Below are 15,635 nucleotides of genomic sequence, written 5' to 3'. Positions count from 1 at the left end.
TCCACATAAAAAAAACGTGAACATATCCTAATGCGACACATGTCCTAAGGGACACTTGAACCAAAACCTGCTATGGCGTAACTGTAGTAAACAAAACTCAAGTGTGCACATGCCCTTATAGGAGAGCAGACAGGCGGTGAGGGAGATGTGTAGTAAGTTTTATTATGGAAGGAGAGGGGTTGTGAATTCTAAACAAGACAGCCCCCTCCAAACGAGTTCTGGGGTTGCTGTGTGAGGTAAATCAAAGCGTGCGCAAACAGCGCATGCGCGCACTGAGGGGAGCTCAGAATTTACGCTATAAACAGCAGCCCACGTGACATCCGGCGGCCTCGTGAGGTGAAGGCCTGACTTCCGCTCCAGGTCTCCCGGAAGTGATAGCAACGAACGCTGGGACCGGTGGGAAGATGGCGGCCGAAGAATCTGATCGTCTCCAGAGCAACTGTGACGGTGAGAGGCTGTGATGCTCCGGTGCAAGCAGTGTGTAACCCCCGTGTACAGCCGCAGCATTACCGGATTGTGGGCGGGTGGTATCAGTACGCAGGCTGCCGCTCTCCTCACCGTATTGTATGGGAGCCTCTCGGGGAGGCTGTGTATAGGGGGGGGAGCTGGGTGTGGGGGCTCCTGCTACAGGACGGTGGCTGCACACATGGCAGGTGCAGGGTCACCGTTAATAAATGTTATTGTTTGGGGTGTACTTTATTATTATTATTATTATTATTATTATTTATTGTTATAGCGCCATTTATTCCATGGCGCTTTACAAGTGAGGAGGAGTATACATAATAAAAACAAGTACAATAATCTTGAACAATACAAGTCATAACTGGTACAGGAGGAGTGAGGACCCTGCCCGCGAGGGCTCACAATCTACAAGGGATGGGTGAGAATACAGTAGGTGAGGATAGAGCTGATCGTGCAGTGGTTTGGTGGATCGGTGGTTACTGCAGGTTGTAGGCTTGTCGGAAGAGGTGGGTCTTCAGATTCTTTTTGAAGGTTTCGATGGTGGGCGAGAGTCTGATGTGTTGTGGTAGAGGGTTCCAGAGTAGGGGTGATACGCGAGAGAAATCTTGTATACGATTGCGGGAAGAGGAGATAAGAGGGGAGTAGAGAAGGAGATCTTGTGAGGATCGGAGGTTGCGTGTAGGAAAGTACCGGGAGATGAGGTCACAGATGTAAGGAGGAGACAGGTTGTGGATGGCTTTGTACGTCATGGTTAGGGTTTTGTACTGGAGTCTCTGGGCAATGGGGAGCCAGTGAAGGGATTGACAGAGGGGAGAGGCCGGAGAATAGCGGGGGGACAGGTGGATTAGTCGGGCAGCAGAGTTTAGAATAGATTGGAGGGGTGCGAGAGTGTTTGAGGGGAGGCCACAGAGCAGGAGGTTGCAGTAGTCAAGACGAGAGATGATGAGGGCATGGACTAGGGTTTTTGCAGATTCTTGGTTGAGGAATGAACGGATTCGTGCAATATTTTTGAGTTGAAGTCGGCAGGAAGTGGAAAGGGCATGGATATGTGGTTTGGAGGAGAGATCAGCGTCAAGGATAACCCCGAGGCAGCGAGCTTGTGGGACTGGGAAGAGTGGGCAGCCATTTACTGTAATGGATAGGTTCGTTGGGGGGGTCACGTGAGATGGGGGAAAGATGATGAATTCTGTTTTGTCCATGTTAAGTTTCAGAAATTTAGCGGAGAAGAAGGATGAAATAGTGGACAGACATTGAGGGATTCTGGTTAGTAGGGAGGTGATATCTGGTCCAGAGATGTAGATCTGTGTGTCATCAGCATAGAGGTGATACTGAAAGCCATGAGATTCTATGAGCTGTCCCAGGCCAAAGGTGTAAATGGAGAAGAGCAGGGGCCCTAGGACTGAACCTTGTGGGACTCCGACAGAGAGGGGGCGAGGTGAGGAGGTGGTGTGTGAGTGGGAGACGCTGAATGTCCGGTCTGTTAGGTATGATGAGATCCAGGATAGGGCCAAGTCTGTGATGCCAAGGGATGAGAGGGTCTGTAATAATAGGGAATGGTCCACTGTGTCAAAGGCAGCCGACAGGTCGAGGAGGAGGAGAACAGAGTAGTGTCGCTTGCTCTTGGCGGTTAAAAGGTCAGTGGTGACCTTAGTTAGGGCAGTTTCAGTGGAATGGTGTGACCGGAAGCCAGATTGTAAGCGGTCAAAGAGGGAGCAAGAAGAGAGATGGGAGGACAGTTCAAGGTAGACGTGTTGTTCCAGTAGTTTTGAGGCATAAGGGAGAAGTGATATAGGGCGATAGCTAGATACAGAGGATGGGTCAAGAGAGGGCTTTTTGAGGATAGGTGTGATGGAGGCATGTTTAAAGCTTGAGGGGAAAACACCATTTGTTAGTGATAGGTTGAAGAGATGGGTTAGGGTTGGGATGAAGATTGTGGTGAGGTTTGGGATGAGGTGGGTTGGGAGCGGGTCAAGTGCACAGGTGGTGAGATACTTAATTATTGATTCCTCTGTGCAGCGTAGAAAATGGCCATATGTACAAAGCCCCATATGTATTATGGGCACACTCTATGTCCTAATCACTGAGGGAGGGTGGGGGTCCCGGGGGCTTTGGGGTGTGGGGGTCCCAGGGGCTTTGGAGTGTGGGGGTCCCGGGGGCTTTGGGGTGTGGGGGGTCCCGGGGTCTGATATATAACCGTTGTATAGCACAGGATACTGGTGGCCAGTATGCACTTGGACCATGTATATCAAATGTGTGTACCAAGTGTGAGGGTGTGTGCGCTCATTAAAAGCTGCTATCAGATCCATCTGTGGCCTGAAGTAAACAGTGTACAGAACCACATCATCGTAGCTTCATACACTGTGTAGTGGCTGCTTCTGGGGACTATAGATCAAGTCTGGCCACAGAATTGTATATGGAACTGTGCTGTTGCTTGTCCATACACTGATTGTGGGGGTGTCAGAACTATCCCATGGGTAGAGCATTAGTGTCACTACTGATAAACCCCTTTTTAGAGAATACATTATCAGCAGTTCCCTGACTTTTACAACCTACTGGAAGCAAAGTATACTGAAAGGATTTACACTATTTGAAGCTCTCGCCTGGTGTTGACTTGCCAATACTAATGAAATACTAGAATACGGTCAGGTGACAGCAGAATAAACAAAGCTCCGTATTCCGGGTATCCATTGCCCTTAAGTTTTTAGGTTGTAAGCCATTAAACAGGTTTTCCTGGTTCAGAAAACCCCTGTTACCATGTGAGCTTGTTTATAAAAAAAAATATAAATAAATAAAGTGTGCGTTAGTCGCTCTCCCTGTCTGTTATATGCATCACTGATGTCATGTCGAAAGCGCTGCAGCTCAGCGACTCTGCCCAAGTAGGCAGCATGGGCTGTTCAGAACCCCTGACCTCACTGATCGGATGCAGCGCTGTCTGATGTCAGTGCGGCAGACAATAATAAACATCAGACCATCATTGTAAATACACACCTGTACCTTGTACCTCCCCCACCTCATTGTAGATTGTAAGCTCTCACGAGCAGGGTCGTTTTATTTTGCTTTAATTATTGTATTGCTAACGTTATTACTTATGACTGTTGTGTTGAAACTGTTAAGCTGTAAAGCGCTGTGGAATATGTTGGCGCTATATAAATAAAGATTTATTAATAATAATAATAATAATATTATTAGAAGCATCGGCAGGAACTCTGCACTGGACACAGGGAGGGTGAGAATAAAACAGTAAAAGAAAAAAAAAACAAAAAACCTGCAGCCAGAGAATAGGGTTTATCTTGTTAAAACCGTAAGGCCATGTGCACACGTTAAGTATTTTTCGCGTTTTTTTCGCTATAAAAACGTGATAAAAACGCAAAAAAAACGCTTACATATGCCTCCTATTTTAAGTGTATTCCGCGTTTTTTGTGCAAATGCCTTTTTTTTCCGCAAAAAAATCGCATCGCGGAAAAAAAAGCAACATGTTCATTAAAATGCGGAATTGCAGGGGATTCCGCACACCTAGGGGTCCATTGATCTGCTTACTTCCCGCACGGGGCTGTGCCCACGATGCGGGAAGTAAGCAGATTATGTGCGGTTGGTACCCAGGGTGGAGGAGAGGAGACTCTCCTCCACGCACTGGGCACCATATAAGTGGTCAAAAAATAAGAATTAAAATAAAAAATAGTCCTATACTCACCCTCGATGTCTTCCCGCCTCCACTGCACGCTGTCGCTTCGGTTCCTGTAGCTGGTGTGCGGTGAAAGACCTGCCGATGACGTCACTGTCCTGTGATTGGTCGTGAGCGGTCATGTGACCGTGACGTCACGGAAGGTCCTGTGCGCACAGACCAGCTATAGGAAGAGGAACGGACGCCGCTGAGGAGATGTCTGGGTGAGTATAAGCATTTTTTTATTATTTTTAAACATTCTATCTTTTACTATAGATGCTGCATCTATAGTAAAAAGTTGGTCACACTTGTCAAACGCTATGTTTGACAAGTGTGACCAACCTGTCAGTCAGTTTTCCAAGCGATGCTACAGATCGCTTGGAAAACTTTAGCATTCTGCAAGCTAATTACACTTGCAGAATGGAAAAAAAACGCAAAAAAAAAATGCGGATTTCTTGCAGAAAATTTCCGGTTTTCTTCAGGAAATTTCTGCAAGAAATCCGCAACATGTGCACATACCCTAAACCCCTTTACTTTCTATTGCTGAGCCCGCATGGTAGTTTCCTGATGTTAGCTTTTTGTTCTTTCCTCTTCCTGTATTGTAATTTTTTTTATAAGACCTGTTGAAGCCCCCCGAAAAAATAGATGGCTGTTTGTTGAACGGTCCACAAAAGGAACTTTTCAGCATAAGCAGAACCACCTAAAGTAGAGAGTAAACCTAGAAGTTTTTACCATGTTTTTTCCCCAACAGTAAAAAAAAAAAAAAAAAAAATCCACATCAGAAAGTCCCGGAGTTTCCCTGTTGTGTAAAGCCCTGTAATTTTAATATTCAGAATAACTTGTAAATTGTTTCTAAAAGATCTGGGTGACATCCAAGGCTGAGGTTAGAGCATCAATGGGGCTTTCTCCCAGCTTTCCTAGACTCCAACTGGCAATGTAGGATTTATGTCCGGGCCCGAGTGACTTTAGAGGTTACTTCTTGTAATCGTTTTTTTTTTTCCTTTTTATGTTTGTATATTTTCAGGTGTGAATTGCCTGACATACGATGAAGCAATTATTGCCCAGCAGGACCGTATACAGCAGGAGGTGAGTATCTCCTGTTTTTTCTGATGGTGAGAGGGAATCTGTCACCACACGTGCAAGATGAGCCATCTGGATACTTACGCGGAGCTTTGTCCGTTTTCTTGCTAAGCTTTCCTGCCAATTGAAATAGATGCTTGAATGACTGCTGCTTATGTCTGTGGTGCAGGCTGTTCGAAACAGTGGTTATTTAATGGAGAGTAATACTTGCTCTGCTACCTTAGATTGCTGGACACACTCCGCTGCTATCCGACCGGTTGGACGTCTCTGTGCTCGACCAGGAATACGCTCCTGATGACCAAATTTACCAAGACAAGATAAAGGTACATAGTACAGTTTATTACTAGTGATTAGCGAACGTGCTTGGATAAGGTGTTATCTGAGGATTCTCGGGTACTAACAGTGTCTTTGGCGTGCTTGAAAAATGTTTGAGACCCCCTGGCTGCATGTCTCGCTGCTGTTAGACAGCCTCAACACATTGACCTCCTTAATGTGAGAACTGAAGTTTAGAACTGCTTACATTTGTTTTCCCAGGACTTGCACAGAAGATATACTTACATACGCCGAACAAGACCAGATGGCAACTGTTTCTACAGAGCATTTGGCTATTCCTATTTAGAAGCTCTGCTGGATGGAGGAAGTGAACTTGAAAGGTAAGGCAGTGAGTTTAGTTACTTGTGCATGAACGATATGGTATTATATAGGATATTATACCCGTAATTTCTAGGGTTTTAATGTGAGGGATGCAGTTTTTAAGTCATTTGCACTTCATATATGTCCGTCTAAGTGACTTGATACATATGCTTTTATACAGATTGATAATGGATATAGACACTTGTGGTGGATTTATTTTTTTTCTAATGCATGTATTTGTTGCTAAAAATCAGTTTTGCAATTTAAAGTTTGTTAAAGGGAAGGTGCCATCAATTTTCTTGTAGTGTGTGTTTTGGTTTTTTTTGTGTGTGAAATTAAGCTTAAAATGTATTAATGCACTGTTTGCAAACATTTCTATATATTTTTTTATAAATATATAATTTCCACTAGGGGGAGCATTTTCCGTTTTAGACCTCAAGCCGTTAAAGTAAGACTTGCCAGCTTTACTGTTAGCTGGAAAATTGGGGCAGTAACTGACATCACCATTTCCCTCCCCTTTTGGGTGGTCTAGTATCCCTGGGGCAGAATGAAGAGTAGCATCACAGGGCAGCACCATTTTGTGGGTGACTGCTCTGTGATCTGCTATCACCAGCAGTTTTCCCCCTCCTTCCCACCATCTTATCTGAGGGATTAATCACAGCTCCTGCTCTGATAATGGTACCCTGTTCGTCCTTGATGTCTTTGCAGTCTCTGATACTCTGCCCTGGCTTTTCTCCTGCATTTTAGGGTATGTGCACACGTCAGGAAATTTCTGCAAGAAATCCGGAAGAAAACCGGAAATTTTCTGCAAGAAATCCGCATTTTTTTTCTCCGTTTTTTTTCGCGTTTTTTTTTTAGCATTCTGCAAGCGTAATTAGCTTGCAGAATGCTAAAGTTTTCCAAGCGATCTGTAGTAAAACTGACTGACAGATTGGTCACACTTGTCAAACATACTGTTTGACAAGTGTGACCATCTTTTTACTATAGATGCAGCTTATGCAGCATCTATAGTAAAAGAGAGAATGTTTAAAAATAATAAAAAAAATAAAATAATGCTTATACTCACCCAGATGATCTCAGCGACGTCCGTTCCTCTTCCTATAGCTGGTGTGTGCGCGCAGGACCTTCCATGATGTCGCGGTCACATGAGCGGTCACATGACCGCTCACGACCAATTACAAGACAGTGACGTCATCGGCAGGTCCTTCACCGCACACCAGCTACAGAAACCGGAGCGGCAGCATGTAGCGGAGAGGCGGGAAGACATCGAGGGTGAGTATAGGACTATTTTTTATTTTAATTCTTATTTTTTACCACTTATATGGTGCCCAGTCCGTGGAGGAGAGTCTCCTCTCCTCCACCCTGGGTACCAACCGCACACAATCTGCTTACTTCCCGCATGGTGTGCACAGCCCCGTGCGGGAAGTAAGCAGATCAATGGACTCCTAGGTGTGCGGAATCCCCTGCAATTCCGCATTTTAATGAACATGTTGCTTTTTTTTCCGCGATGCGATTTTTTTCGCGGAAAAAAAGGCTACATTTGCACAAAAAATGCGGAATACACTGAAAATAATGGGAGACATATGTTAGCGTTTTTTTCGCGTTTTTATAGCGAAAAAACGCGAAAAATACTGAACGTGTGCGCATGGCCTTACTCCTGTCAATCTAGGATCTGTTCTGTTGGAAGCAGTGCTGCTTATGTTAGCAGATCCGAGGGCTCCATGAATATGGCAGCAGAACACTCCCACTACTGTGAATTGTGCAGCCCACATAGGTGTGCCCAGTTCACAGCAGTGACAGTTCTATTACAATAGATCGGGTCGGAGTCTGTCTGTTATCTTCTATGACTATGGGGTGCGGTATTATGACACTGATAGTGTCCTGCTGCTACTGTGAAAGCAAGATGTAAAGGTACCGTCACATTTAGCGACGCTGCAGCGATCTAGACAACGATCCCGATCGCTGCAGCGTCGCTGTGTGGTCGCTGGAGAGCTGTCACACAGACAGCTCTCCAGCGACCAACTATGCGAACTCCCCGGGTAACCAGGGTAAACATCGGGTTACTAAGCGCAGGGCCGCGCTTAGTAACCCGATGTTTACCCTGGTTACCAACGTAAACGTAAAAAAACCAAACACTACATACTTACATTCCGGTGTCTGTCCCCCGGCGCTGTGCTTCTCTGCACTGTGTAAGCGCCGGCCGGAAAGCAGAGCACAGCGGTGACGTCACCGCTGTGCTCTGCTTTCCGGCCGGCGCTTACACAGTGCAGAGAAGCACAGCGCCGGGGGACAGACACTGAAATGTAAGTATGTAGTGTTTGTTGTTTTTTTTTACGCTGGTAACCAGGGTAAACATCGGGTTACTAAGCGTGGCCCTGCGCTTAGTAACCCGATGTTTACCCTGGTTACCAGTGAAGACATCGCTGAATCGGCGATGTCTACGGGAGATCCAGCGACGAAATAAAGTTCTGGCCTTTCTGCTCCGACCAACGATGGCACAGCAGGATCCTGATCGCTGCTGCCTGTCAAACTCAACGATATCGCTAGCCAGGACGCTGCAACGTCACGGATCGCTAGCGATATCGTTCAGTATGAAGGTACCTTAAGCCCCCAGTTCCTTCTTTAAACTCCTATAACACACAAAATATGTTTAAAATGCAATCAAAACTTGGTTATAACAGCATGTTATGCTACAGTACATTGATTTATTAATGATCTACAAACATTTTACCTTCCCTTTAAATATCTTCAGGACTTGTCCAATTTCACTTCTTCCCAGAGCCAAAACTTTTTGTAATTTTTCTGTAATTTCTGTCCACATAGACATTTGAGTTGTACATTTGATTTACACCATTTTACCACAGTGTACTGGAAAATGATAAATTCCAAGTGGGGAGAAATTGGGGATCGCGATTCTGACAGTTATGGTGCACAGTTTGGTAAAAATGACCCCGCAATATGATTCAACTCCACAGTATGATTACCGCAAACGTGCGTCTATATATTCTTTCTCTTTCTTCTTTTTTTTTTTTTTTTTTTTGTAATGTAGGGGGAAAATGAGTTATTTGAATTCCTCCCCCCCACTGTTATGCCTCCTTAGGCGACTTGAAGTTGCTATTGACTGATCGCTTGTGCTATATACAATAATATAGCATTGCTGCTTATAGCAAAAATGACGGTCTCCTTTTGAAGTCCGGCCACATGCTGAGTTTCAAATTCACTCCATAATATCGAGCACGGTGGTCTTCAGCAGACCCCTGGCTTTCAAAGCAACCTATCGGCGGCCCGTGATTACATCATGGGCATGCCGATGGGCTCATGAAATGAGGCATGCCCCCATGCCAACACATGTTAAATGCCACTGTCAGTTTGACAGCAGCATTCAACAGGTTAACAATCGCAAGTGGAGCACTGCTGCTCCCCCACCTACTATTGTTAGAGGCATGTCCTGGCTGTAACAGGCAGCCATCATCTGCCGGGGTTGGGGCGTGCTCACTCCCATGAGCCCACTCCATACACCCGCTTCTGACTTGAGTCGTACTTGTAGGCCATGTGCTCACGTTGCAGATTAGTGTGCGGATTTTTCCGCACCGTTTTAGAGAAATCCGCAGGTAAAACGCACTGCGTTTTACCTGAGAGTTTTACTGCGGAATTCTTTTTTTTTTTTTTTTTTTTTTTTTTTGTGCGTATTCCTATTATGGAACAGGTGTAAAACCCTGTGGAATCCGCACAAAGAATTGGCATGCTGCGGAAAATAGAACACAGCGTTTCTGCACGGTATTTTCCGCAGCATGTTCACTTTGTTTTTTCCATAGATTTACATGGTACTGTAAACCACATGGAAAACTGCTGCGAATCCGCAGCGTCAAATCCGCTGCGGATCCGCAACGTGTGCACATACCCGAATGGCGGATGTCATGAAGGGGTTTAGCTGAGAGGAAACCAAAAAGAGATAAGAATTACAAACTTCCCGTCAGAACAGGCTCAACAAGGGATTCTCGGTAAACTTATTCTGCAGCCAGCAATTGAGTGGGCTTTACGGATTCTGTAACAACAAATATATATGTATTTACCTTTCCTCTCTGCCCATCTATTGCAAAGTTATGTCCCCTCCATGACAGTAAAAGGTGCAAATTTTCTCCAACAAACTGAGTATGCTCCAACTTGTTGAAGGAAAAATTAGCATCCATTTAAAAACTAATAACTTTGTTCTGGAGGGGTCCAGAATCGGTGGAACACCACCAATTAGAGAAGCTCTCTATTAAACAAAAAAAAAGTTACGAATATGCCACACATGGCATTTCTGCGACCTTAAATGAAAGTATTAGGGTATGTGTCCACGTTCAGGTTTGCTTCAGGCTTTGGTCAGGATTTTATGCAGGTAAAATCCTGACTAAAAATGCACCGGAGGTCACTGGCAGGTCACCTGCGGTGTTCCTGCGTGTTTTGCTCATTGTAGAAACATGCTGCGTTCTGAAAAAACGCACCGCATGTGCGTTTTTGCAGGAAAAACGCATGCGTTTTTTAATGCACAGTGGAGACGGGATTTAATTAAATCTCCTCCACTATGCTGTAACATCTGGACGCTGTCTGGACGCTGCGTCAAAAACGCAGCGTTTCCTGAAAGTGGACACATACCCTTAAAGTTAAAAGATGCGGACATCCTTTGAGGCATTTTTACTGATTTAACCTTGTGGAATAATGGTCATTTCATAATACAGCTGATGTTTGCAGCATTGATATTTTTGGATCATATTTTTTTTTTTTCAGAATAAAACATTTAGGAGAGGTTATTATATTAAATACAACTTTAGATTTTTCTTGTTATCTTGGAAGATTTAAAAAAAAAACTGATACTGTAAAATGCATAGCAGAATTTGTCTTGCACTGTTATGCCGATCAGTGTTGGCTTCATTAATTGTAAAGGTTGCACAGACTAGGAGGTGGTGGGGGGGAGAGGTCTCGTACAGAGACCCCCTGCTTGCATTGTGCAGCGTGCACACATGCCAGATGTCTTTTTCTTCCTGTGACCACCTGAAGTATGGCCCTATGGTGCACCATTTTTGGTAGGTGGGGTTAATTAAAGAAAAAAAAAAAAATTAGCAATGAGCGAACATGCTCGGAAAAGGTGTTATCTGTGCATGCTCGGGTGCTAACCGAGCGACTTTGGCTTAACGAAATATATGTTCGAGTCTGCATGTCTCGCGGCTGTTCAACAGCCACAACCCATGTAAGGATTGCCTAACATCTGCGAGACATGCAGGCGCGGATACTGGTACATATTTTTTAAGCACGCCAAAGTCATCCGGTCACGTTTGTTCATCACTACTTACCAATCAAGTTGTGGTGTTTTTTTTTTTTGTTTTTTTTTATTCCATTTTCTAAACCACATTTTAATCCTTTTTGTTTTTTTGTTTTTCCCCTATATTTTCAAGGTTTAAGGAGGTGGCACTGCTTAGCAAAGAAGAGCTAATCAGACAAGGGTTTACAGAGTTTACAATAGAAGATTTCCATAACACAGTAAGCTTTATTCCCTAATACTCAATTGTACCTTTTTCTCCTTGTAACGGTTGTGTCCCTTCCAGTTTAGGACACTTGTTCTGACACCCTGTTCATTCGTCTTGGTCATTGTTGCGACTTTATCTACGGGTCGTTCTTGTTTTTTTGCATTCACAGTTCATGGATCTAATTGCTCTTGCAGAGAAACGTCCTGCAGTGTCTGAGCTCCTAGCAGCATTTAATGAGCAGACTGTTTCAGATTATGTGGTCGTTTATCTGCGTCTTTTGACCTCTGGACACTTGCAGAGAGAAAGTATCTTCTATCAGCACTTTATAGAAGGTGGAAGAAGCGTCAAGGAATTCTGCCAGCAGGTAAAACAATCCACGTGTACAATGAGCTATAAAGAGTTTTGGGATGGGAAGATCACGCTTCCAATGTGTAGTAGCTGTATTTTTATTAATTTAGAATCTGCACATTTTCCTTCTCGGGGCTTAAACTTTTATGAACTGTGTTTTTGTTTTGTTTAAAATCTGATCATCTTTTCATTGATAAAGAATATGTAATATTACAGGCCATTCATTTAACAGTAACCTGTCTGGTTACATAAGTGGGCATCACAATATTGTTATCCATTAAATGTAAACACTGTCCAGTTATGTTAGTCATCTTTATACCTTTATATAGTTCAGTAAAAATTAAGTCAAAACCTATAAATTCAATAAGTGCCACTTTTGTAGTGAACCAGCTTATGTAGTTTTCATTTTATGGAATCTGTAAGTAGGATCAACCCTTCTAACCAATCTATATAGGTGTATAGTTCACAAAAAGTTGCCTAAAATGATGGCTTGATATCTGCGATCCGATGTTTTATTTCTGAGAAATAAATGTTTTTCTTAGTATGTAAATAAGCTGTTAAGATCTCTGGGCCAAAGATAGATCTCCCTGATACTCTACTTCCAGAGATTATTAGAAATGAAAGGTGGTGTTAGCAGTGTGAGACATGTATATCAGGAGAGAGCGGACTGTCAGTCATTACGTGTCTCTCACTGGTAACGCCCCTTTCATTTAAAACCATCTGGCAGCAGATTCTCAGGGAGATCTATGTCCGGCCCATAGATCTTAACGGCTCATTTACATATTAAGAGCAATGTGGATCTCTCAATTAAAAAATCAGATTGCAGATATCAAGGTATCATTTTATTCAGCTTCCTAAAACCTACATACCCACATAGATGAGTATTGAAGGTTGATCCTACTGACAGGTTTGCGTTATACATACTACATACTATAGTTGGAAAAAGTCTGAATTGTCATGTCTTGTTGGCAGTGGTTTCTATGGCAATAGTAAGCTTCATATTTCATTTGGGCTGGTTTCACACGTCCGTGCCTCAGGTACGTGTAGTGACCGTTTTCTCACGTACCGGAGACACACACGTAGACCCATTCAAATGAATGGGTCTATGCAGATGTCAGAGTGTTTTCACGGACCGTGTGTCCGTGTGCAAAACACGCAGACATGTCCGTTTTTGAGCGTCAGCGTGGATCACACGGACCCATACAAGTCAATGGGTTGGTGTAAACATGTACTACACACGAATGGCGTCTGTGTGCCCTCGGTGTGTGTTTTTAAAGTCATAGGGTTAAAATTGAAACAAATTGTTTCAAGACACGGACAGCACAGGGATGGTACACACGGATGTGACAAAGGGACACGGATATCTCCGGTACAGGTTTTTCTGGTACCGGAAATATCAGGACGTGTGAAACAGGCCTTATTGGTATACTGTCATGTTTCCTTTTTGCCCCCTCATATACAGTGTATTACACACTCTGGCTCCAGTTCATTGTGGTTTTTCTCTGCTTTTCTGCAGTAATTCGCACATTTAGTATCTGCGACTTATTCTCTATCATTTATTTTGAATATATATATATATATAAATTTTTTATTTTTTTTCTTCTTTAGAGGGAAATTGTCACCAGAAATAGTGCTGTTAATCTGCAAGTTAACAGCATTATGTCCGGCGCCTGCACATAGCTGGATGCAGCTGGGGGAAAATTATCTTTTTGTGGTTTCAGTCACAAGGGTGGGAGCGGTTCAGTCACCGCTCTGAGTATATAGAACGACTGCTGTAACTGCGTATTTCACTCTAGTCCTCACCTGAAATAAAGTCTCTGGCTGCTTTTTCAATTTGGCATTTTATTTAATTTTTTTGGTGCTAAAACATCTCAAACTAGTTAAAGACAAATAAAAATTATTTGTTACTTTTCACCAAATTAATGAACCGTGTGCACCATTTCTGAAGCATTTGACTACGAAAAGACTGAAGCAAATGCCACAAGACAAGTGACTTCAATAAATCGCAAATTATGAATTGGGCCCTGTACACTACACAATAATGCATTTTCGTGTATAGCTTGTAATTCACCATTTACTATGACTTTGCAATGCTAATTTTTTTTTTTTAATATATATTCTTTTTTTCCTTCTATTATCCCTGCTCAGGAGGTTGAGCCCATGTGTAAGGAAAGTGACCACATTCACATCATTGCTCTCTCCCAGGCCTTGAATGTTTCTATCCAGGTTGAATATATGGACAGGGGTGAGGGGGGCAGCACAGTCACCCATGTGTTTCCTGAGGGCTCAGATCCACAGGTGTTCCTGCTCTACCGACCCGGACACTACGACATTCTCTATAAGTGACCTGCTCTGTGTTGTTCTGTACACTCCCTTCCCCCAAAATCCCATCCTCTCCCCTCCACCTTCCTCTGACCTTTAATCTGTTCCCCATGATCTGTACATTATCCTCTGCTTGTTACGTTTTATTTCAATGGAGCTAAATAAATGAATTCTACAGACTCGTGGATATATGTCGTTATGGGGGGCCAGTATGGGCAGATCTGCGGGGGTGAAGCAGTAAATACAATCTCACTGAGTGCTTGTAATTGGAGAGACTTTGTTTTAGATTTGGGCAATGTTTACTTCGGTTTCCATGTTTGGTTAATTTCTCCTGAGAGTCTATTAGAGTGCACTCCTCACTTGACCTCCTTATTTATAAATGCGGACAATTGATCTGGTAATACGTAATGTCTGCTTTGCAGTACAGGCTGATGTACCGTATTTTCCGGCGTATAAGACGACTGGGCGTATAAGACGACCCCCCAACTTTACCAGTTAAAAAATAAAATCTTCTTAAAAGTTGGGGGTCTTCTTATACACCGTATGTCGTCTTATAGGGCCGGTGAATATGTGCCTTTTGGGGGGGGGGGGGAGTGATCCTGATGAGGACGAGGGGGCGTCTCACAGGAAAGTGAGTATCCCCCATTACCTTATCATAGCGCTGCAGCGTGGGGTCTCTGTGCTGGGAGCGGCGGCTGCTGTGCTGTGGCGGCTCCTCTTCTGCAGTGTGGGGCCTCTGTGCTGTGGGGTGGCGGCGGCGTATCTTCATGCAGTCGGGGCTCCTCCGGCATCTCAGCCTGGAAGCCCCGCCGGCAACTCCATCGGTACAATGCGGTCAGGTGGCCTCCGGGAAAATGGCCGCTGCTCAGATTCAGATCTCGTCCCGAGATCTTGGGAGACGAGATCTGAATCTGAGCAGCGGCCATTTTCCCGGAGGCAGCTCAATAGGTGCGATGCGGTGGCCCGGCCGCTGGGGGCTGTGCATGCTCAGATTCAGATCTCGTCCCGAAATCTCGGGACACGAGATCTGAATCTAAGCAGCGGCCATTTTCCCGGAGGCCAGCGCATTACACCGATGGAGTTGCCGGCGGGGCTTCTAGGCTTTGAGATGCCGGAGGAGCCCCGACTGCATGAAGATACGCCACCGCCCCACAGCACCAGAGGCCCCACACTGCAGAAGAGGAGCCGCCACAGCACAGCAGCCGCCGCTCCCAGCACAGAGACCCCACGCTGCAGCGCTATGATAAGGTAATGGGGGATACACACTTTCCTGTGAGACGCCCCCTCGTCGTCATCAGGATCACTCCCCCCCCCCCCCCCCCCCCCCCCCCCCACCCACCATATACACCCGGCGTACAAGGCGATTCCCGGCGTACAAGACGACCCCCGACTTTTAAGAAGATTTTCAGGGGTTAAAAAGTCGTCTTGTACGCCGGAAAATACGGTAATTCTGCTGTACAGTAAAAGGTTGTACACAAGTCCACCACCAGAGGGCAGACCGCTATAACATTTGTTACAAAAGTACTGATAGAAGTTTCTGGGGTCTACAGGACTTTTTCTAAAAAAAATAAGAACTTTCAGGAATTCTACCTTTTTTTTTTTTTTTTTTTTTTTTTTTTGTA

General features: G+C 44.4%; 1 protein-coding gene across 1 annotated transcript; it reads left to right on the top strand.

Annotated features, from left to right (window-relative positions):
* Positions 1-220: 220 nt before the first annotated feature.
* Positions 221-14,192, top strand: OTUB1 (OTU deubiquitinase, ubiquitin aldehyde binding 1). The gene is made up of 7 exons (XM_077287619.1): positions 221-447; positions 5,148-5,209; positions 5,428-5,526; positions 5,738-5,856; positions 11,272-11,356; positions 11,513-11,707; positions 13,840-14,192. The coding sequence occupies exons 1-7, from the start codon at positions 405-407 to the stop codon at positions 14,035-14,037; spliced, it is 801 nt and encodes a 266-aa protein (XP_077143734.1). The 5' UTR covers positions 221-404; the 3' UTR covers positions 14,038-14,192.
* The last annotated feature ends 1,443 nt before the right edge of the window (positions 14,193-15,635 follow it).

Source organism: Ranitomeya variabilis, chromosome 2 (assembly GCF_051348905.1).
Source record: "Ranitomeya variabilis isolate aRanVar5 chromosome 2, aRanVar5.hap1, whole genome shotgun sequence".
Classification (NCBI taxonomy): domain Eukaryota; kingdom Metazoa; phylum Chordata; class Amphibia; order Anura; family Dendrobatidae; genus Ranitomeya; species Ranitomeya variabilis.
The sequence above is the reverse complement of the archived record's forward strand: the minus strand, read 5'-3'. Positions and strand labels throughout refer to the sequence as shown.

What these genes read in the sequence shown, in the direction of transcription:
- OTUB1 (XM_077287619.1), top strand. Translation starts at nt 405, where the DNA reads ATGGCGGCCGAAGAATCTGATCGTCTCCAGAGCAACTGTGACG. An exon ending in TCTCCAGAGCAACTGTGACG is followed by an intron (nt 448 to 5,147) that starts GTGAGAGGCTGT and finishes GTATATTTTCAG; the next exon opens with GTGTGAATTGCCTGACATAC. An exon ending in GGAGGAAGTGAACTTGAAAG is followed by an intron (nt 5,857 to 11,271) that starts GTAAGGCAGTGA and finishes TATATTTTCAAG; the next exon opens with GTTTAAGGAGGTGGCACTGC.